The sequence below is a fragment of the Halichoerus grypus genome, chromosome 2, assembly GCF_964656455.1.
Source record: "Halichoerus grypus chromosome 2, mHalGry1.hap1.1, whole genome shotgun sequence".
Classification (NCBI taxonomy): domain Eukaryota; kingdom Metazoa; phylum Chordata; class Mammalia; order Carnivora; family Phocidae; genus Halichoerus; species Halichoerus grypus.
The window spans coordinates 93,113,002-93,136,808 of record NC_135713.1 but is presented as its reverse complement, the minus strand read 5'-3'; the positions used below and the strand labels follow the sequence as shown (position 1 = coordinate 93,136,808).

The 23,807-nt window shown below is 38.0% G+C and overlaps 1 protein-coding gene and 1 pseudogene across 1 annotated transcript in view; one reads left to right on the top strand and one right to left on the bottom strand.

Annotated features, from left to right (window-relative positions):
- Positions 1-23,807, top strand: part of JMY (junction mediating and regulatory protein, p53 cofactor) — a 97,408-nt gene that overhangs the window by 27,273 nt on the left and 46,328 nt on the right. Inside the window, exons 2-3 of the mRNA XM_078067143.1 lie at positions 7,798-7,971; positions 22,415-22,565. Of these exons, the coding sequence (XP_077923269.1) occupies positions 7,798-7,971; positions 22,415-22,565 (325 nt within the window). The remainder of the gene's footprint in view (positions 1-7,797; positions 7,972-22,414; positions 22,566-23,807) is intronic.
- LOC118539523 (phosphatidylinositol N-acetylglucosaminyltransferase subunit P pseudogene) lies at positions 20,892-21,329 on the bottom strand (annotated as a pseudogene).

Genomic DNA, 23,807 nt, shown 5'->3' with positions numbered 1-23,807 from the left:
AGCAGACTCCCCACTGAGCAGGGAGCCCAATGAGGGACTCGATTCCAGGACCCTGGGATCATGACCTGAGCCAAAGGCAGACGCTTAACCGACTGAGCCACCCAGGCGTCCCCCCATATAAACTTTAGAAGTGGTTTATTGATATCCACAAAATAACTTGCTGATACTTTGATTGGCATTGTGTTGAGTATCAAGACGTATCAAGATCGGGGCGCGCCTGGGTGGCTCAGTTGGTTAAGCGACTGCCTTCGGCTCAGGTCATGATCCTGGAGTCCCTGGATCGAGTCCCACATCGGGCTCCCTGCTCGGCAGGGAGTCTGCTTCTCCCTCTGACCCTCCCCCCTCTCATGTGCTCTCTCTCATTCTCTCTCTCTCAAATAAATAAGTAAAATCTTTAAAAAAAAAAAGACGTATCAAGATGAAGAGAACTGACATCTTGACAGTAGTTAAGTCTTCCAGTCCATATATATGGAATATATCTCCATTTGTTTAGATCTTTGATGTCTTTCATCAGAGTTGTGTAATTTCTTCATTTAGATCTTGTGCATTGATTTATACCAAAGTATTTCAATTTTTGTGTGCTAACATAAGTTATATTTGGAGGGGTTTCTTCCCTCCCCTCCCCTCCATTCTCCTCCTCTGGATTTTGTACAGAGTGATGTCATCTGTGTAAAGACAGTTCTGTTTCTTCCCAGTCTGTATACCTTTTATTTATTTTATTCTATTTTATTTTATTTTTAAAAAGATTTTATTTATTTGACAGAGAGAGATACAGTGAGAGGGGAACACAAGCAGGGGGGAGTGTGAGAGGGAGAAGCAGGCTTCCCACTGAGCAGAGAGCCCGACACGGGGCTTGATCCCAGGACCCTGGGACCATGACCTGAGCCAAAGGCAGATGCTTAACTGACTGAGCCACCCAGGCGCCCCACCTTTTATTTCTTAATTGCATTAGCTAGGACTTCCAGTATGATGTTAAATAGGAATGATGAGAGGGGACCTCCTTGCCTTGTCCCTTATCTTATGGGAAAGCATTTAATTTATCACAATTAAATATGATGTTAGCTCTAGGTTTTTTGTTCTTTATCAAGTTGAGGAAATTTCCCTGTATTCCTAGTATGCTGATAGTTTTTTTTTTTTTCATGAATGGCGTTGGGTTTTGTCGGATGCTTTTCCTGCATCTATTAATATCATGATTTTTCTTCTTTAGACTGTAATGTGATAGATTACATTGATTTTTTTTTTTTAATACTGAACCAGTCTTGCATACCTGGAATAAATCATATTTGGTCATAATACGTGATTCTTTTTATACAGTGTTGTATGTACTTCCTAATATTTTGTTGAGGATTTTTACGTCTACATTCATGAGAGATGTTGATCTGTAGTTTTCTTGTAATGTCATTGTTTTTGGTATTAGGCACATGCTGACCTCTTAGAATAAGGAAGTATTCCCTCTATGTTTGTATTCTTGAGAGATTGTAGAGAATTGGCAAAATTTCTTCCTTAGATTGTTGGTAGAGTTCACCAGTGAGCCCATCTGGGCTTGGTGTTCCCTGTGTTGTGAGGTTGTTACTTATGAATTCAATTTCTTGAATAAAGGCCTGTTCAGATGATCTATTCTTGTGTTTCATTAGAGTGTGTCTTTTAAGGAATTCATCCATTTCACCAAGTTTTTTGAATTTGTGGGCATAGAGATGTTCTTATATTCCTCTTAATGTCCATGGGATCAGTAATGATGTCTCTTTTTCATTTCTGATATTAGTTATTTGTGTCTTCTCTTTTTCTTTGTTAACCTTGATAGAGGTTTATCAATTTTATTGATGTTTTCAAAGAACCAGAGTTTTTTGTTCCATTGATTTTTCTCTGTTGATTCTCTTTTTCAATTTCATTGATTTATACTCTAAATTTTCTTTTTTTCCAGCAGTCTTTGAAATTAATTTGCTCTTTTCTAAGGTAAAGATTTAGATTATTGCTTTCAGACTTTTGTAATACGCATTCAGTGCTGCAGATTTTCCTCTAAACACTTTTACCGCAACCCAAAAATTTTTTTTTTCATTTTTCTTGAGTTGAAAATATTTTAAAATTTCTCTTGACTTTTTCTTTGACCCATGCACTATTTAAAATTGTGTTGTTTTATCTTCCAAGGATTTTGGGGATTTCCAGAAATATTTCTGTTACTGATTTGTAGTTTAATTCCATTGTAGTCTAAGAGCATACTTTGTATGATTTCTGTTCTTTTTTTTTTTTTTAAAGACTTTTTTTTTTTTTATTTGACAGAGAGAGATAGTTAGAGCAGGAACACAAGCAGGGGGAGTGGGAGAGGGAGAAGCAGACTTCCTGCGGAGCAGGGAGCCCGATGCGGGGCTCAATCCCAGGACCCTGGGATCATGACCTGAGCCGAAGACAGACGTTTAACGACTGAGCCACCGAGCCACCCAGGCGCCCCTGATTTCTGTTCTTTTAAATTTATTATGATGTGTTTTAGGCCCAGAATGTGATCTGTCTTGGTAAATGTTCCATGTGAGCTCAAAAAGAATAATGTATTTCGCTGCAGTTGGATGAAATAGTTGATAGATGTCAATTATGTCCCATTGATGGTGCTGTTGAGTTCAGCTATATCTTTATTGATTTTCTGCCTGTTGGATCTGTCCATTACTGATAAGGGATCTTGATGTCTCCAGCTGTCATAGTGGACTCCTTTTCTCCTTGTAGTTGTATCCATTTTTAACTTGGGTATTTTGGTGTTATGTTTTGGGGCATATACACATTAAGGATTATTATGTCTTGGAGAATTAACTATTTTATAATTTTCTCTGATAATTTTCCTTGTTCTGAAGTCTGCTTTTGAAAGTAATATAGCTACTGCAGCTTTCTTTTGATCCTAGTGTTAGCATGGTATGTCTTTACCACTTTAACCCATCTGTGTCTGTATTTAAAGTGAGTTTCTTTTAGACAACATACAGTTGGATCTTGTTTTTATGTTCACCCTGATAGTCTCTTTTAATAGGTGTATTTCAGCCATTGATGTTTAAAGTGATAATTGGTACAGGTGGAGTAATACCTACCGTATCTGTTACTATTTTCTTTTGATTGCCCTGTTGTTTCTGTCCTTTTTGCTTTCCACTCTTTTGGCCTTCTGGTATTAATTGAGCATCTTATATTATTCTGTTTTTTTCTCAGTATAACATCCTCAGTTAGCATGTCTGTGATACTTTTAAAACTCTTTTTTAGTGGTTGCATTCAAGTTTGCGATAATAGGTTTGCAATACTAACCAACCTTTCTTTCAAATCATGCTGTTCTACTTTACATGTAGTACAAGTACCTTATAACAAGGTATTCCCACTTCTTCCCTCCTGTCCCTTGTAACCTTGCTGTCATTTACTTTACTAATCTGTAAGGTGTAATCACTGGATGTATTGTGACTCCTATTTTGAGTAAACTAGTAGCTGTTAGATCCGTTAAGAATAATAGGAAAAGATGTTATTTTACTTTTATTCTTTTTTTTTTTTTTTTACTTTTATTCTTGTCTAACATTCTTCCTTTCTTTATCTAGAACCAAGTTTCTGACCTATATAATTTTCCTTCTTTCTGACAAATAATCTTTTAATATTTCTTGCAAGGCAGGTTCCCTCAATTTGTGTTTGCCTGAGGATCTCTTTTATTTCTCATTCAATTTTGAAGGTAATTTCACTGAATACAAAATTCTAGGTGTATGGATTTTTAACTTTTTTTTAAGTTTTGTTTTGTTTTGTTTTGTTTTTAGTAATCTTTACACCCAATGTGGGACTTGTACTCACAACTCCAAGATCACAACTTCTGACTGAGCCAACCAGGGACCCCTGAACTCTTACTATTTCACTGTACTTCTCTTGTTTGCATGGTTTCTGAAGAGAAGTCTGATACAAATTTTTCCTTACTCTTTTATAGGTAATTGTCCCATGCTTCTTGGATATTTTTTTTCAAATATTTTTTTTGTTTTTGCCTTTCAGTTTTGGAAGTTTCTACTGACATTTCTTCAAGCTCATTTGCTGGTTTGTTTTGTTGTTGTTTTGTCCAGCCTAATAATAAGCCTATTGAAGGCATTTTTGCATTTTAGTGGTTTTGATTTATAGCATTTCCTTTTGATTCCTAGTATTTCCAACTCTCTGCTTATGTTATATACATTCGTTCTTGCATGTTGTCTGCTTTTTCCATTAGATTCCTTAGCATAATTTTAAAAAGATTTATCTGTGTATTTAAGAGAGAGTGTGTGTGTGTGAGAGAGGTGTGAGCAGGAGCAGAGGGAGAGAGCCTTCAAGCTGACTCCCCCTCTGAGCATGGAGCTCGATACCACGACCCAATGAGATCATGGTATGAGCCAAAACCAAGAGTTGGTCACTCAACCTGTTGAGGCACCCAGGCACTCCAAGATCACTTACCATATTAATCATAGTTTAAATTCCTGGTCTGATAATTCCCATATCCCTGCTTTACTTGAGTATGGTTCTGATGCTTGCTGTCTCTTCAAACTGTACTTTTAATATGCCCTGTAATTTTTTTTGAAAGCTGAACGTGATGATACTAGGCAAAAGGAGCTGAGAGAAATATGCCTTTAGACTGAGGTTTTGTTATTCACCTAGAGGAGACTCATCTGTGTTAATCTAGGCAATTGCTATAGGTGGCAGAGGCTAGGATTTCCTCTGGTGTCTTTGGTTTTGTCTCCCGTGGTGTTTTGGGTTTTCCTAGTTCTTAAAATCTTTTTTTTTTTTTAATTTAAGATTTTATTTATTTGACAGAGAGACAGCGAGAGCAGGAACACAAGCAGGGGGAGTGGGAGAGGGAGAAGCAGGCCTCCTGCAGAGCAGGGAGCCCGATGCGGGGCTCGATCCCAGGACCCTGCGATCATGACCTGAGCTGAAGGCAGACGCTTAATGACTGAGCCACCCAGGTGTCCCACTTCTTAAAATCTTAAAAAAATGAAGTTTTTTTCAGTTTCATTCTTTTATACAGGAGCTCTACTGATGCAACAGCAAGGAAGTAGGGGAATAGGAAGTGCTCATCATAGACTTAAGATTACTTTTTTAATCTTTTAACCTCTTAGTGTGTGTGTGCCCTAGGACTATTTTAGACACTATATTTTTTAGTTCTAGAATGTCCTTTAGGGGTGCCTGGGTGGTTCAGTCGGTTAAGCATCTGACTTTGGCTCAGGTCAAGATCTCGGGGCCATGGGATCAAGCCCCCAAGCACCCCCCACCCCCCGTGCTCACTTGCTCTCTCTCAAATAAATAAAATATTTTTAAAAAATTATTTCTCCTTTGAGATTTTTATTCTTCATGAGCAAATTGCATCCATTAGCATTTTATAATAATGGCTTTAAAATCTTTGCTAAATTGAGGGGCTCTTGGGTGGCTCAGTCAGTTGAGTGTCTGCCTTCAGCTCAGGTCATGATCCCAGGGCCCTGGGATCGAGCCCCACAGCGGGCTTCTTGCTCAGCGAAGAGCCTGCTTCTCTTGCTCCCTCTGCTGCTCCCCCTGCTTGTGTGCTCGTTCTCTCTCTCTATCAAATAAATAAATAAAATCGTTAAAAAAATTAGAATTAAAATAAAATCTGTGTGAAATCGAAAGTATCTCATCTTACAGTTCTCCATTTAATTGCTTTTTGAGCATTGTTTTGTTTTCCTATTTCTTTATAGGTCTGCTAAATTTGGATTGTATTCTGGACATTATAAATGGTACCTTGCAAGAGCCTCTGTTGTGTGTTATATTCTTCCAGAGAATGTTGATTTTTTTTTTAAAATAGATTTGTTTTAGCAGATACTTAATTTAATTGGTTCAACTGCAGACTACTCATCGTTCACAGAAGCGCAGCTAAAATATTACATTTTTATGTTTAGCTGTTTTGCCCACAGCCTATCTTGTACGTACATAGTTCTGGTAATCAGCCTGAAATTTGAGTAGAGTTTATTTATTTATTTTTAATTTTTATTTGTTAGAGCGCACAAGTGGGGGGGGGGCAGAGCAGAGGGTGAGGCAGACTCCCTGCCGAGCACGGAGCCCAACTGGGGGCTCCATCCCAGGACCCTGACATCATGACCTGAGCCGAAGGCAGCCGCTTAAGACCAACTGAGCCACCCAGATGCCCCTTGAGTAGAGTTTATATACCAATTTGGGATTTCCTCCTTTGGCTTTCTCCATTTCAGCATTTACCCCCTTTTCTAGGTGCTGTGGTTGTCTTGAACTCTGTCCTCTGATTCTTCAAGCACCAAAACTGTAGTTTTCTGTTTCAGCCAAACTTCTCTCCTCTGGCAGCCACTGGGGCCTCCCCTCAGGCCAAATGCCGTGAATAAAAACTCACTTACGGTTTTCCTATCTTCTAAGTATTGATGTTCTTTCCAGTTTTTATTTATTTCTGGTCACTTTACAGTGCCTTCAGGTAGTAGTGTTGTAATATTTTGCCCAGGGTTTATAGTCACCATCAATGGGAGAATTGGTCTAAGAGGAACTATTCAGCTGATACTGGATAGTGGAAATTCTCCATGTTAGCAGTGGAAGTTGGAATTACAATATTAACAGAATAATAAGTATTTATTCTGTTATTACTTCTTTGTCATAAAAACATTTTAGATTATCTGATCCATCATGATTGTTAATGATAATAGTAGGCAAAAGACTAATGCTTAGGTGTTGCTACATTTAGTGGTAAGAATCTGGGCAGGAAGTGAATTTGGACTCTAAATTGAGTATAATATGTATAGCGCAACGTAACTAAAGCAAAAAGTTGGGGAGGAAGATAGTAGTGAAAACTTTAGGTATGGAATGAAAAGCAGAATTTTGTGCCTTTGAAATGAGACTGTCACAGTTTGTAATTTTTATTTGTTTTATTTTTATTTTCTAAAGATTTTATTTATTTATTTGAGAGAGAAGAGAGCGTGAGAGGGGGAGGGTCAGAGGGAGAAGCAGACTCCCTGCTGAGCAGGAAGCCCGATGCGGGACTTGATCCCGGAACTCCAGGATCATGACCTGAGCCGAAGGCAGTCACTTAACCAACTGAGCCACCCAGGTGCCCCAGTTTGTAATTTTTTAAAAACTTATTTAGTTTTAGTTATTTAGTTTCTGTTTATTTACCACACTGTAAGCTTCCTGAAGAGAACAACCATGTTTTTGTATGTCCTGCTTTTAGGCCAGTGCCTAAGGTATTAGATGTCTGTATTTGCCGAGGAATGAATGAAAACATACACAAACACATACACGAGTACCAAGGAGTGCAAGTAATAGTTATAAAAATCTATTATAGTCAGTCTTAAACTCTTCAGTACAGTTGAGGTTTTTATTAACCTAGATTTTGAGGGATGTGGTAAGTGGGAGTTGAAAGTTAATGTGGGAATGTTCCAAACTGGGAGGAGGAGGGGAGTGCCAAGAAGATTTGGGAAAATTAGTAAAATAATATTGTAAGAGTTGTTAACTACTTTGTATATTAGCAAAGAAAAAAATTTTTTTATAAATACAGAGAAAGCTACAAGATACTTGGGAAAATATATTTAAGGACTTAAGTCTAGGCAGATAGATAGTATGGAGTCCCAGAAAATACACAGAACAGGAATAATATGATGAGAGCAGTTTGAAAGGGATGATTCAAGCAGGTCTTGAGTAGTAGGACATCTCAGCATGGAGATGAATGATGAAAAGCATTCAGTGATTTTCATTCCTTCTGTGTTTCAGTATTCTAACATCCGAAGAGGATAAGGGAGGGAGTTAAAAGGAAGTATTTATAGGCTATTATAATCAGATTCTTTGTAATAAAATTTTCTTGTTCCATAGCTTTTGGATAAGCACAAGAATACAGAAAGCATGGTCGAGCTTCTGGACTTGTATCAGATGGAGGATGAAGCCTATAGCAGCCTTGCAGAAGCCACAACTGAACTATATCAGTATTTACTACAGCCATTCCGAGACATGAGAGAACTTGCCATGCTACGGAGACAACAGATCAAGGTATTTTTTTTTTTTTTTTTTAAACCTTCATAGTTCCCTGCCTGTTTCAAAGTTCTCAGCCTGGCTGGCCATAGAGGAGCTTTATGCCCATAGAGGAGCTTTTTAAAAATGCAAATACCTGGTCCTTTCTCCCCAAAGATTCTATTTTGGTTGATTAAGAAAGATTACATAGAGCCTGAGCACCTCATTTTAGAGTATCTCAAAGGGCATTCTGTTGAGTAGGCAGGGATGAGAAGAGCCTAGAAAGGTAAGTTGTAGATGCATTGAGAAATCTACAGGGAGCAGGGAGCCTGATATGGGGCTTGATCCCAGGACCCCAGGATCATGACCTGACCCAAAGGCAGACCCTTAACCACCTGAGCCACCCAGGTGCCCCTATCCTAAGGGATCTTAAACAAAAAAAACCTGTTGAAAATAATATGTAAATTTAGGTACAAGGTTAATGTTAAAAACTCAGTTGCATTTTCTGTCTTTTAGAAATGAAAATTATAGAAACTTTAAAACACCATTATAAGTATCTCTGAACATGAACTGTTTAGAAATAAATTTTACAAAATATATGAAAGTTCTGTATACTGAAAATTATAAAACTTTGCTGAGAGACATTAAGTGTACCTTAAGAAATGGGGAGATCATGATAATAGTTTGGAAGACTCAGTAATGTTTAGATGTCAGTTTTCAGTTGATCTGTAGATTCAAATTAAAATTCTAGTAGGTTTTTTTCCCCCAGAAACTGATAAGCGAATTTATAAATTTTTATGGAAAGGCAAAGGAGGGCTTTAACAGTTTTGAAAAAGATAAAATTTGAAGTCAGGTAATAAGTCCTCCTTACTAAAAAACTAGAGAAATCCAGACATTGTACTATTGGCCTAGGATAGAATTGTAAATCAACAGAATAGAATAGAATCCAGAAGTACATGTGTGGTTATATAGTAAGTTTTTCACGAAGGTGACAGAGCAGTTCAGTGGGAGAAAGAATAATCTTTCCAAGAAATGGTACCAGAACAACCGCATACCCACATTAAAAAAACTGATCTCATATGTGCTTGGTTGAGGAGCCAGTGGGGTGAAGCTACCATCTGTGGGATTATGACTGAATGCCTCTAAGTCAGAATCCTGCCCAGGCAGACCAATAAGGCAGCACCACAGAGACTTGGTTGGCCTCGGATAGTGGGTCCCCCGCCTCCCTGCCAGCGGGCCTCCGCAGGTCGTGACCGGGATCTGGTGTGGAGAGCCCCTGTCCCAGGAAAGGGGGCCGCCCCGTCGCCCGTGACGCAGCGCACGTTCGTGGGGAACCTGGTGCCAAACCATTCGTAGATGACCTGCTTCTGGGTCGGGGTTTGTATGTAGCAGAGCAGCTCCCTTGCTGCGATCTATTGAAATTCAGCCTTCGACACAAGGGTTTATTAAAAAACAAAGAATTTTTAAAAATTTTAAAAAAGAAAAATTAAGGGGGAAAAAAACAAAAACAAACCATGTACAAAAATTAACTTGAAATCCACCTTAGACCTCAACAGAATCTCGTGTTCTAAAACGTGCATAAGAGGGGCGCCTGGGTGGCTCAGTAGGTTAAGCGTCGACCTCTTGATTTTGATTCGGGTCGTGAGATCGAGCCCTGTGTTGGCTCGGTGCTGGGTGTGGAGCCTGCTTAAGATCTTTACCTCTCCCCACCACCACTCCCCCAGTTCTCTCTTAAAAAACAAAACAAAACAAAACGGAAAACTTATATAAGAAAACATAGGAAGTTTTCACAATTTTGGGAAAGAAAAGGTAAAGGCTTTTTAGACAGGATGCAGAAAACTTGAGCCATAAACTTTAAAAAATGTTTTTGATAAGTTGGACTTGACCAAAATTAAACACTTAATTTTTGAAAGATCATTAAGAAATAGAAGGCAAGCGCACAGACTGGGAAAAAAAATACTTCTAATACATCTGAAAAAGGAACTGTACAGCTCAGTAAGACAACCAAAAAAATTTAAAAATCAGCTAAATATTTGTTTATTTACTTAAAGGATTTTATTTATTTATTTGTCAGAGAGTGAGAGAGTGCACAAGCAGGGGGAGCAGCAGGCTGAGAGAGAAGCAGGCTCTGTACTGAGCAAGGAGCGTGATGTGGGGCTCCATCCCAGGACCCTGAGATCATGACCTGAGCCGAAGGGCTTAACCTGCTGAGCTACCCAGAAGTCCCTAAAAATCCGCTAAATATTTAAAAGACACTTAAAGAAATGGCTAATGAGCACACACAGAGAAGCTTAAAATTGTCATCATGGAAATTCAAATTAAAACTACAGTGAGATACACACCCATTAGAGTGAATATAATTTAAATTTCTGGCACTAGGGCACCTGGGTAGTTCAGTTGATTAAGTGGCTGCCTTTGTCTCAGGTCATGATCCCAGGGTCCTGGGATCGAGCCCCATATTAGGCTCCCTGCTCAGTGGGGAGCCTGTTTCTCCCCACCCCCCACCTGTGCTCTCTCTCCGTCAAATGAATAAATAAAATCTTAAAAAAAAAAATTGTGGTGCTCCCAAGGGCTGGTAAGGATATGGAGTAACTGGAATTCTCAGATATTCCTAGCATATTTTATAGTGGTGTAACCACTTTGGTAAACAGTTTGGCTGTTTCTTAAGGAGTTTTATATATATACATACCTTACTACTCAGCTATTCAAATCCTAGTTATTTATAAAAGAGAAATGAAGACATCTACTCCGAAGACTGATACACTAATACTCATGCCAGCTTTCTTCCCAGTAGCCCCTAACTGGAACAGCCCCAATAACCATCAGTGGGTGAATGGATAAGCAAAATGTGGTAGTTCCGTATTACAGAATAAATACTCAGCAGTGCAAAGGAATTACTCTTGATAGGCACAACAACATGGATAAATTTGAAATCTTGCTAAGTCAAAGAAGTCAAATACAAAAGTGTATATTCATGTGTGAAGGGATGGATGGCATGAGGAATCTTCTGGAGGTGATAAAAATGTTTTGTGTCTCAATTGTAGTGGTTGTTGCTTGGATGTATACAGCTGTTAAAACTCATCAAATTGAGCACTTTAAATGGATTAATTTATATATAAATTAAGCCTTAATAAAACAGTTTACAAAAAAATATGCTGAACAAAAGGCAATAGACACAGTGTAAACTGTGTGAATCCATTTATGTGAAATTCTGGAGATGATGGTTCTGATCTATATTGACAGAAAGCTTAGCACTTGTTGCCTGTGGTTAGGCAATGGAGATTGACTAAGAGGGAACAGGTGTAACAGAATCCTTTGGGTGATTGATAGGCTCTAAATTTTGATTATAGTGGTTTTTACATGAATATATAAACTTGTCAGAATTCATCAAAGTTTACACTTACATCGGGAACATTCTGTTGTATGTAAATTATAATTTAATAAGGGTGATTTTTTTAAAAAAAGTATCATGTAAAAGTTGATGTAGAGGCACACAAATTGGAGTGATCAATACTGCCTAAAGATACATGGAAAAAGAGGGATTATTGAGCACTTCATCATTGAAAGAATCAACAATTCAATAGGAAGTGGGTACATATGTCTGCACTGGAGATTGGAATACAAAATACTCCAGATACAGATAAAAACAGGAATGGTACAGTGAATAGGCATGTATGTGCTTGTGCTTTTAGTCAAAATGAATTATTGAATAAATTACCAAATCTTCACTCCTGCCTGGCACCATTGGTCAATGCTGGTAAATAGCATGGCTGGGATTGAAACACATGTCTGTTGGACTGCAAAGCTTGCTGTTTTAGTTATACTACAGGGTGTAAATTGTTTGGTATGTCTCGGGTCTAAGGATTTGTAGGAAATGAGAGGAAAGGTGGTCCAGGGCTAGAACACTATAGCATCCTGTGGGGTTTGACCTGTACTCTAGATTCTTTAGAAAGAACTTAATTTCCAGTGCTTTTAACCTAGATATTAAAGCATGATCGAAAAGAAGTTAACTTGGTACCCTGAATGTATATTTGTATTATATATTATATAATATTTATAAAATATTCATATGCTTATACTTAATATATCTTGATATTTTACAAAATATATATTCACATTTTATAATATAGTTACTATATATTTTATATTAAGTATACTTTAGTCTTTTTTTTTTTTAAGATTTATTTTTTTGACAGAGACACAGCGAGAGAGGGAACACAAGCAGGGGGAGTGGGAGAGGGAGAACAGGCTTCCTGAAGAGCAGGGAGCCTGTTGCGGGGCTCCATCCCAGGACCCTGGGATCATGACCTGAGCCGAAGGCCGACACTTAACGAATGAACCACCCAGGAGCCCCAGTATAGTCTTAATTATATTTATATAAATGGTATTTAAAAACATTTTTTTATTTTGTATTCTTTTTTTTAAATTTTATTTTATTATGTTAGTCACCATACGTTACCTCATTAGTCTTTGATGTAGTGTTCCATGATTCATTGTTTGCATATAACACCCAGTACTCCATTCAATACGTGCCCTCCTTAATACCCATCATCAGGCTAACCCATCCCCCCACTGCCCTCCCCTCTAGAACCCTCAGTTTGTTTCTCAGAGTCCATAGTCTCTCATGGTTTGTCTTCCTCTCCAATTTCCCCCCCTTCATTTTTCCCTTCCTGCTATTTATTTTGTATGCTTAAAAGCATCCTTTATTACTCATAGAAGGCCTTTGATCATAAAACCCCACCACTTTACTAATTGTTCAGATCTAGCAGCTTTATCTCAAGGCAGAAAGTAATATTTGGCTCTGTCTGCTAGTTCAATGCCTCACACAAGTATCTGGTTCTTTTTTTTTTTTAATTTATTTATTTGAGAGAGCATGAGCAGAGAGAGGGGCAGAGGGAGAGGGAGAAGCAGACTCCCTGCTGAGCAGGAAGCCCGATGTGGGGCTCGACCCCAGAATCACCACCTTAACTACAGGCATACGACACTTAACCCACTGAGCCACCCAGGCACCCCTATAAGTGGTAATTAATAAAGGTTTTTCACTAATCCTCTGTCTCATCTATGAGCATTAAGCATCTCCTCCCTACCCAGAATTTTTGGCCTAAAAGTCGTTTTGAGACACACGCCCCTTGACGGAGCTACCAGACTCTATGTCTAATACATTGACCCTCAGAAATGTAACCCCCGGACTAGTAGCATTAGTATCACCTGGAACCTTGTTATAAATACAGATTCCTGGTCCTTACCTCAGATCTCTACTGAAACTCTAGGGAGAGGGGCTCAGCAATCTTTGTTTTTAAAAAGCCTTCCAGGTGATTATGATACATACTTCAGTGTGAGAACCACAAGGTTTTTTTTTTTTTTTTTTTTTTTTTTTTAAAGATTTTATTTATTTATTTGACAGAGAGAGAGACAGTGAGAGAGGGAACACAAGCAGGGGGAGTGGGAGAGGGAGAAGCAGGCTTCCCGCCGAGCAGGGAGCCCGATGCGGGGCTCGATCCCAGGACCCTGGGATCATGACCTGAGCCGAAGGCAGACGCTTAACGACTGAGCCACCCAGGCGCCCCATGAGAACCACAAGTTTAAAAGAACTTGAAACCACTAAGGGATGGAACACACTGAACTCAAAGTTACAGTCTGTCTGGGACTCAGTTTTTGCATCCACAGAGTGAGATTCAAACTAGATGATTCTATCTAGATTTTTAAACCCAGCATATTAATGAGTCAGGGTTAGTACTGAGTTGGTACACTGATTTGTCTTTGTGTATTAGCTAAAAGCACTTCAAACACATTGGCCGACTTTTTTTTAATACTTGCTGAAAGAAATAAGCTAGAATCTGGAAGGCATCTTCAGCTCTTTTCTCCCCTTTGTAGCCAGGCACTTCATTTTGCCAATTATCTCCTCATTGTATCTTAAATGTGCTCTTCCACCCTTCCTCTCCCCCAAGACCAAGCAAATCTGTAGGTATCCTTGTGTGAGATAGAAAGATAAACACTACCCAGCCCCTATTCCAGTGGACAAATTAGAAAAGGGCCTTCTTCTGGGCAGGTGCAGCAGTATACATGGCTTGGCAAAAGATGGGCTACTTTTCAGTCTCTACACTCTGCCCCCTTGATGGGGCACTTTTGTGCAGGGTGGTTTTTACACTGTTGGATCACTGTATACTATGGCATGCCAGCTGTGAACTATGTAGTGCCATCAGTATACATTAAGGTACCTACCTCTTGGGGCGCCTGGGTGGTTCAGTCGTTAAGTGTCTGCCTTCCGCTCAGGTCATGATCCCAGGATCCTGGGATTGAGCCCTACATCGGGCTCCCTGCTCAGCGGGAGGCCTGCTTCTCCCTCTCCCATCCCCCTGCTTGTGTTCTCTCTCGCTGTCTCTCTCTGTGTCAAATAAATAAAATCTTAAAAAGGTACTTATCTCTTACCTGAGCTATTTTTTCTTTGGTTTCCTTGCCTTTAGATTTCTCTCACCATTTTTTTTTTTTTTTTTAAGATTGATTTATTTTTAGAGAGCATGCACAAGAGCAGTGGGGAGGGGCAGAAGGAGAGAATCTCAAGCGGACTCCCTAGTGGAGCCTGACGCGGGGCTTGATTTCATGACCCTGAAATCATGACCGGAGCTGAAATCAAGAGTCAGACCCCCAACCCACTGAGCCACCCAGGCACCCCAGATTTCTCTCATCTTTAAAAAAAATTTATCATTTCACACTTTTTCTCAAGAATACTGATTTACTTTGAATACAAAAAATGCATGAGTAGATATTTCCAAATCTGATCATGTCATTTTGTTAATCTTGGTCACCTTCAGGTGATTCCTGGGCCTGGAAAATTTGCGGCACTACTACATCAGTATATATACAAATTTATCTTGGCATCTCTTTCACATGAGAATTGGAGGTTTTGTTTTGCTGTATTTTTCTCTTCTTCACCCACTAACCCAACAATAGACAGGAATAACACTTAAGTTTTTCATATAAAACCAGTATCCAAGGAAGTGATGTACTTCATAATAAGTAATTGATGCCAAGAAATTTGTATTTATACATTGGTCTCACTATAGCTACCTAAACTGACACATACTTTTTTCCATTTTAAAAACAGGCACTGTTTTCTTTCTAGCCCTGAAATTGAAAACAGAGATGTCATTGTTTTTAAGCACATGATCCAGCTGACCAATGCTGTACATTTTCAGACTTGCCAAGTTAGGAAAAGAACTTAGTATCCTGGCTTAATGTCTTAGGTACAGTAAACTATATTAACATTCTTTTAAAAAGTTGGCTGCAGTATTAACTACTTTGTTTCAGAAGTCATTTAAACGGCATTTAAAAAGCATAGAGAGGTGTTTACGTTGCGTATATTTGAATATACCTGTACAGTGAAGTAAAGATAATCCAACAACAAAGTACAAATTATCTTCAAATACCAGCAGATTTAAAAAAGTTTTTTTCTCTTTAAAAAGCCAGAATGTAAGTTTCCTCACTTCTGTACAGTGGTTAGCCATCCAAGTGAAAAAGATTTCTATTTAATGATCAGAGTTAAGATTTTTGAATTTTGAACACTGCTTGTTCTGTTTATTAAATTTCTGTTCCATAGTTGTCTCTAGGGGTTTGATTGGAAAAGTAAACTGGTTATTTCAGTAGGGGAGATTTTAATACAAAGAATTGTTAATTTGGCTTAAAGTTGTTAACCAGATAGTTAAGACGGCAACTAAGATATCAGAGCTAACAATTGTAAAAACAGCCACCACTCCTGGATTGGTGGCACACAGGAAAGAGATGGTAATTGTTAATGCTTTAACATGGAGAATGGACTGTGTGTGGAGCTGAAGTCTGGGGAAGGCAACATAGCTCGTCAAGGGCTGGTATGTCTCAGCTCAAAGGAGAGACCCAGATGTCTGGGAATAGAGCAGGCTGGTGTTGGTTCCCCATGGGGGGAGGGTGGGCAGAAAGTGAGGCTAGTTCTGCTAAGGCTGACAAATTGAAAACTGGATTCTGTGAACTGCTTCAGGAAGGAACTGCGGATGCTGGGAGGAAGAGGTGAATCTGTGATGATGCTCATAGGAACAGCAAACAGGAAAGTCAAGTGATATACATAGGAAGAAGCAAATCTCTTCTCCCTCCTCCAGCCCTTTCTATTGGCAAAGCCTAAACGTGGTTCACAGAGCCCCAACTCTAGCATCGCAAAGCATAAGGATGAACCTGGGAACTGATGGACAAGAATTTACATGTCTTTAGACTTTTTCAAAGTTAGGAAAAAAACCTAGTTATCTAGCTTATGGTTTTAGGTACAGTATACCAAGTCCTTGAAAGGGTATAAAGTTTAATCGTGTCATCAAAAAGAAGTTTTATCATAACGTGCTGAGTAAGAGTTTAAAATTTGGCTGCAGTGTTAAATTTACTAAATCTTTGGTCCACACTTACGAATATTAATCTTATACCTTTTAACTTGAGTGTTTAAAAATCGGCGGTAATCACAACAAAGCACAAACCTTGATGATTTTGTTAGATAGCAAACACATCTGAGTCCTTCTATCTGAGCTGAAGTCTAAGTATGCCACTTATTGCTAAGAATCCCACAGTGGTTTCCTGGTGCCTCTCAAGCTAAGTATGATTTCAGTCTGACATTTTAAGGTCTCCTAATAGTGACCACAACCTCTTTTTCTAGTCTTAGCTCCCATTGCCTTTATCTGTTTTACCTAAACTCTGCCATGCTGAACAGTTCTCTCTTAACACACTGAACCTAACTGCCTCTAGGCTAGCCTTTTGCTCAGGTCATTTCTTGCCTCCAGCAGGCCTTTTGGGTGGTTCTCTTTCCCCATATACTATATGTATCTGTCAAAATCATACCCTTCCTTTAGAGCCCTCTGCAGTTTTGAACCTCAATAAAGTATATCCTGATCTAAACAGCTAAATGAATTCTCTTCCTGCCAAACATTTCATTTACTTTAAGGGTCTTAAAATACCTTTATTTATTTATTTTTTTAAAAGATTTTATTTATTCATTTGGGATAGAAAGAGAGCATGAGCAGGGAGAGAAGCAGAGGGAGAGGGAGAAGCAGCCTCCCCGCCGAGCCAGGAGCCCGACGTGGGGCCCGATCCCAGGACCCTGGGATCATGACCTGAGCCGAAGGCAGACGCTTAATGATCTGAGCCACCCAGCCGCCCCTTAGAATACATTTATTCTTTTTACACAGAGACACCCTTCACCATTTTTAATACCTGGATAAAGTTCTACTTGTTTTTTTTTTGCTTTTTTTTTCCTAAAGGTTTTATTTATTTGAGAGAGAGAGCATGGGCGGGGTAGGGGGGGAGGAAGTGGCAGAGGGAGAAGCAGACTCCCCACTGAGCAAGGAGCCCAAGGCCTGAGATCATGGCCTGAGCCAAAGGCAGGCACTAAACCGATTGAGCCACCCAGGCGCCCCAAAATTCTACTTGTTCTTTCAGAATTTACTTACTCATCATTCCCATTAGAAATTTTCTTCCCAGACTTGGTACTGCAACCTCCATAGCTGGTGTTTCCCATAGTATTTTAGGAATACTCTATCTTTGATATGTTTTCATACTCTATTTTAATTCTTATTTTGTTGTCTGTGTCTTCCACTAGGCTGAGTATCTTTCTATGCCTACTGCCTAGTACTGTACTGATTCTGAGAAAATGCTATAATACATCATCATTTTGAGTGAATAATCGAATGTTAAGTGATTGTGTCAAACAAAGCTCTCATAGTTACTACATAGCACAGCCAGGTCTCCTAATTTGAAGACAGATTTCTGCAGCACAGATATCTTTGCTTACCCCACCCTCCAATTAGATTGTAAGTTTCTTAGGAGGAGAATGTGTATCTTATGTTACATCCCCTGAAGCACCCAGTACAATGGGCTCTTTATTCAAATTATATAATTGAATGATTCCAAATATTAGCCATGGTAAAGTCTAAAAGGGAGAAAAAAAACAACCATATCCAGTAGCATCATGTAAGTTTGACTCCTGCAGTATGTGACTGGAGATATAGTAATTGTCTTCTGAGAATTAATTCCAGTCTTGGTAAGTAGGGAATCTGATACCAAGAATCTAAGCTTCTCCTACTGACTTAATTGTCCTTACTTGGCACTATTTTTGTAGTCCCAGAAATGGAGCTCACGTAATTCTGTTTTCCAACTATTAAGGAAGACATTTAGGTTCTGATCATATCTCCACTTCCCCTCCCTCCCACACACACTGGAAAAAAAAGTAAGTCTCATAATTTTGCCTCTTGCTGGTCCTCCTATATGGAAACAGGAGCTCATTGTTTGCTTGACTAGAAACAGGAAACCTCTGGGATAATGTGTCTTCATCTTGTCTGGTTGGTACGGTTTGTGAACCAAAGAAGAGATAAAGCATTTTTTTGGTTCATGATTATAAAAGCAATACATACACAATAAAGAAGATTTGGAAAGTACAGATTTTAAACAGAAAAGAAAAATAATCACCCATAATCTAACAAAAGATGACCTCAGTAATACATTCTATATATTTTCTCCTTTTTTCTGGACATTATGTAGTTGAAATTATGTCTATGATTTGATCTGTCTTAATATTATAACATAATCATTTTCCTTTCTTACTGGAAACCTCATAAACATTTTTGCATAGAATTGTATTTTATAGGTGTATCATCTGTAATATTCTCTATTGTTAGATATTTGTGAGACAGTTTTTCTTTTATTTCGAACAACATTATAGTGAACATCTTTGGTTATTTTTCTTTGAAGGTATTTTCTTAAAAAGGTAAGAAAATAGGTATTTAAGAAAAGAATATGGTATCATAAAATAATTGCCAGAAAGGTTTTCATCAATTTATGGTTCTAACAGCAGTATATGAGTTTGTGCCTGTTTTACCATGACCACAATAACCCTGGTTACTTTTTAAAAAAATATTTGCTTCATGAGTTTTTCTAAATGGTTTGTCATCCTACTATCTAAAAACAGCTATTTTGTGTCTTCTCCATTCTCCTGTACCAACCTTTTCTTATCTGGACTCTTTTTTTCACAGGGGAAAATGGAGATCATCAAAGAGAAATTCCCCTCATCCTTCTACAAATCCAAAACTTGACTTTCTTTATGCCCACAAAAGAACTTTGCCTACATTTGCCAAGAGCAAATTCCCTACACCAGTACTCTGAATCCTGTTCCTTCCCATGTTGTTCTTAAGGACCTTTCTACTATAATTAGCCCCATTTTCCCCTGGCATCTTTATGTTTTCCCTTTGCTAGATACTGCTTATCACTTCTCAGCCTGTTCCATGATCTCCCATTAAAATAAAACAAAAAGCAAAAGGCTTACCCTTAAGCTTTGTCCTCTCCTAGCACCACCCTTTTTTCCTCTATTCACTCAGATCTCTCAAAAGAGTATTTATTTATACACGTGTCTACATCTCGCTCCTCATTAAAAACAGGTGCAGAGTGAATTTTTAATTTACTTACTCTTTTAGGAAATATTTTAGATTGCCTATTTCATGCCAGGCAGTACGCTAGTGAGAAGCAGAAAAATAAAAACCAAAAGAAAACAACAAACCACACACTCAAAAAAAGCCTATGCATTCTCTGCCCTCATAGAACTTTCAAAGGGGGAAGCAGTTAATAGTTAAAGGTCATGAAATCTTACAAAGTATGATTATGGTAAGTGCTTTGAAGGAAAGTTACATGTGTTGCACTGAAGAGGTTATAATGGGAAGTTGGGAAGACTTCCATGATCTAGTAATTGAGATCTGAAGATGTCATGGGAGTTAATAGGCAAAGGAAATTTGCTTATACTCTAGAACTAAGTTGTTGCTAAGTTCAGTGATCTTAATACTGTTAGATCTGTGGGTACTAGGTGTCATCCTACATCCAACAAGCAGTGTTGGACAGATTTTATTTCCTTTGAATCTTGCTCCTTATGTGATTCCACACTTGCCTGGTGTCCCCACTTCCTCTAGCTTTGTTTCTGTAGGCTGTTGACCCAGCTTCACAGTCAGAATTCCTTAGGGCTCAATCATGAGCCTTTTTCTCATGACTTCCTTAGATAACCTCTTTCACTCTGATGACTGTAAATGTCATCTGTATGTCAGGGCTACCTAAATTTATATCTCTAGCCATGACCTTTGCAAAATCAAACTTAACGTATATAAAATGAAATCCTTGATCCTCGCCCCTTTGAAACCAGCAACTCCTTCATTGTTTACTTTTTGAGGAGATGGCAGTTCTATATACAGATTTTTTTTTTTTTTTTTAAGATTTTGTATATTTTTTTAACTAATCTCTACACCCGATGCGGGGCTTGAACTTCCAACCCGGAGATGAAGAGTCTCATGCTCCATCAACTGAGCCAGCCAGGCACCCCCAGATTTTTTCTAGTCATTCTTTTTTATTAGGGAGTGCACACACACACAAGCAGGGGGAGGGGGAGAGGGAGAAGCAGATTCCCTGCTAAGCACGGAGCCCCATGTGAGACTCTATCCCAGGACCCTCAGATCATGACCTGAGCTGAAGTCAGATGCTTAACCTGCTGAGCCACCCAGGTTCCCCTCTAGTCATTCTTGATCCCTCCTTATGCCTTGCTATGGTCCATTCATAACACTGCTTATTATAAATTGCTCATTGTGTGCTCGGTTCTGTACTAAATGCTCTTGCGTATATTTCCCCCTCTATCTGGAAGCCTCTTCATTTGCTTAAGGAGCAGTATATTTTTTCAAGATTAAAACCAAATATTATCTTCCTTTAGGTTACATTTCCTGGTGATTAAATTTTTTAAAAATATGGTAATGCAGTATTTTATTTATTCTCTTAATAACTAATACTCAGGAACTTTTATAATACTAATATAACGTAATCTAAAAGAATCAACTTAATTGTTTACATTTCAATATTGGGTACGAGAGAGAGTCAAAATAATTATAGTCAAAAGTATTATATAAAAAATTATAGGAAATGCTCAGTGTTAGTCTACATACAATTTAGTTTTTGGCATAAAGTTATTTAGTTGCCAGGAAGAACATTTGGTTTACTTCACTAATAGGAATATCTCTTAATGCTGGGATGGCCTCTTCTTGGTATTTCTTCTGCTGTTGATTTTTAGCATAGTTATCTGTGATTGTATGAATGGAGTTGAGTGGAGAGGTACTCATCATGTTTATTCCAAATAAGAGTACGTAACCAATTACTATAGTGATGAAGAAGTAGACGGGCAATGCAACTGACCAGTATTTTTGAGGCCAATAGGTTAATCCTAAGGAGTTTAGCCAAGATTCAGGAATAAATGCCCACACAAGATACAGGATGAAGCCAAATTGGGAGCTTGAGAAAAGAATAAAGCCATAAATCGTTCTTTCTGGCAATGGCGACGGTGAGTTTTCCACCATTTTCCCTGTGGCTTTAGACAATCTTGGGTCCTCGAAGTGCCCACTCAGGCCCCTCCCGACAGCTCGGCCACTTCAGTGCCAAGTCCCCCGCTCAAGCCCCTTCTGGAAAGCCTCCGCGGGGGTGAGAAAGGGCTCCTGGTGATTAAAATTTTATTTTGGGTTCAGGCTGTTCTTTTAATTTGTTTATTGCACCATTTAGCGAATAGAGCCTGTATTTCTAGTTCTGAAATTGTTTTACAACTTTTTTGATGGCTCATGATAGTTGATTAGTTTTTCAGAAATATGCCAGGGATGGGTTAATACCTTTCTCTGTGTTTTTTTTTTTTTTCATCATCCTAATAAGATGTTAACTTCTCATTTAATTTTTAGGCAGTCTTTTCTCACTATATGATAAAGCAGGATAGAGTGCACAAAGGGTCCATTGCTAGTTTGGCTGGATTTCACCTTTCTTCCATGTTAAACATACCTGTGTAGTGTTTTTATATACTTTTATATTAATACTGTCACTTCTGTGAATTTTACTTTAGCATTCAGCTGGTACATCCCTGTCCATCATTTGATTTTCAACTCTCTTTTGTTCTATTTGTAACTCTTGCAAATAATATTTAATTTTTGTCTTTTACTTTTGTCCAGAGATCTTTAGTAGATAGACGGGCTGGTTTTTATAAATTATCAGTCTTAAAAATCTGAGTTTTCAATTATTTATGTCCAGTTATAAATAAGTATTTAGTGGCACAAATAATTCTTAACCTGAAAATAGAATTATCATAAAGGAGGAAATATATTTCTTGTTATCTCAGCACCCAAAAATAACATCTTAACATTTTGCTGTATGTCCTTTGTTTATATGTGAAGGAGGGGAAGGGTGAAAAAGAAGATAGGAATGGGGAACAGATTTCTATGTCAAATGTCTTTAATGTTACTGTTAATTTGTTTGTTTTGTAAATTAATAACTTGTACTCTAGAGCAAGAGAAAATAAGTATTCTTTGTTTTAGCACAAGGCACAATGCCTGCCTGATAACTAAACATTCAGTAAATGTTTAAGGAATGAATGAAGAAAGAAAGAAATGGGCTTCTTAATTTTTCTTTTTTTCTGAAGATTTCCATGGAGAATGATTATCTGGGTCCCCGAAGAATTGAAAGTCTACAAAAAGAAGATGCTGATTGGCAGCGAAAAGCTCACATGGCCGTGCTGTCTATTCAGGATCTTACTGTCAAATACTTTGAAATAACAGCAAAAGCACAAAAAGGTAAGTTTCCTAGTAAAGTTATCCTTGTTAGATGTTTTTAAAAATGAGTAGTTTAAATATTTCATGTTTGCAGGAGTTCTGTGGAAGAATGTATAAAGACTACTCATAGTCCTAGTGGTTAAAAAAGATCACTATTAGCAAATTATAGTAGATCCTTTCAGTCTTTTCTGGGCATGTGTTTACACATACTCCACCTTTAAAAAATAGTAATTGGGTGTTGGTGTGGCATAATTCAGTTCTGACACTAACCCGTTACAGACCCCACAGCTTAAAGGCACAGTTCGCATTGAGACTGCCCACACTGAAGACACTACTTGGAAATTTAGAGAGTCCCCAGGCCTTCTGCACTTCTCACCAACTGATGATAAATTTGGGGGTTCACACAGCCTTTTTAGGTTTGATCATTTGCTACAGTGACTCATAGAACTCAGGAAAGTACATACTTGGGATTACGATTTATAAATGATAAAAATCAAGACAAGCCAAATGAAGAGATTCATAGGACAAGGTCTCTGAAGGTCCGTTCCTTCCAACTTCCTTCCATAGGTGGCCATGGAAATCCTTCAGTCGCAGTTTAAAATCACTGCTATTCATTATTTTCGTTATCTACCTGGCATTAACACAGTTTAGCATTCAGGTTATTCCTTCAGGAAATCCACATTTCCTTAGAAGTTGTATTGAAGCAGTTTATTCCTTCAGAATGCCAGTGTGCTAAAGGAGAATGCTCCCTTTGATTCTTTAGCATCATTTGACATCGTCATTAAAAAAATAAAAATAGAGGAGTTTGATAGGTGAAAATTAGTACCGTGTTTTTAAATTTTGCATTTCCTTGGTTATTACGGAGTACTTTTTGTTTTTTATGTAATAATTGGTATTTGCATATCCTTTCTTTCCAGTTATAATACCTTTTACCTATTTTGGTATGGTGGATTTTTTTCTGTTGATGAATAAAAGCTCCTTATATTTGTTGATATTTTTATTATATTTATATTATAGTTATATTAACATTTGGACATCTGTTGCAAATATCTATTCCTAAATTTTAACTTTTATTGTATACAAATTTTACTTGTAAAAACTATGAGCTTTTAAGAATGATTTTTAAAAAATCTTTAAATTGTTACTTATATTTTCTAAAGTTATTTTCTGTATTCCTCATAATAGTTAAAACCTAGTAAAATTCTTTTATATACTTGGGTTTCTTTCTGGACTCTCTTTTCCAATGATAAGTCTTTTCTTATG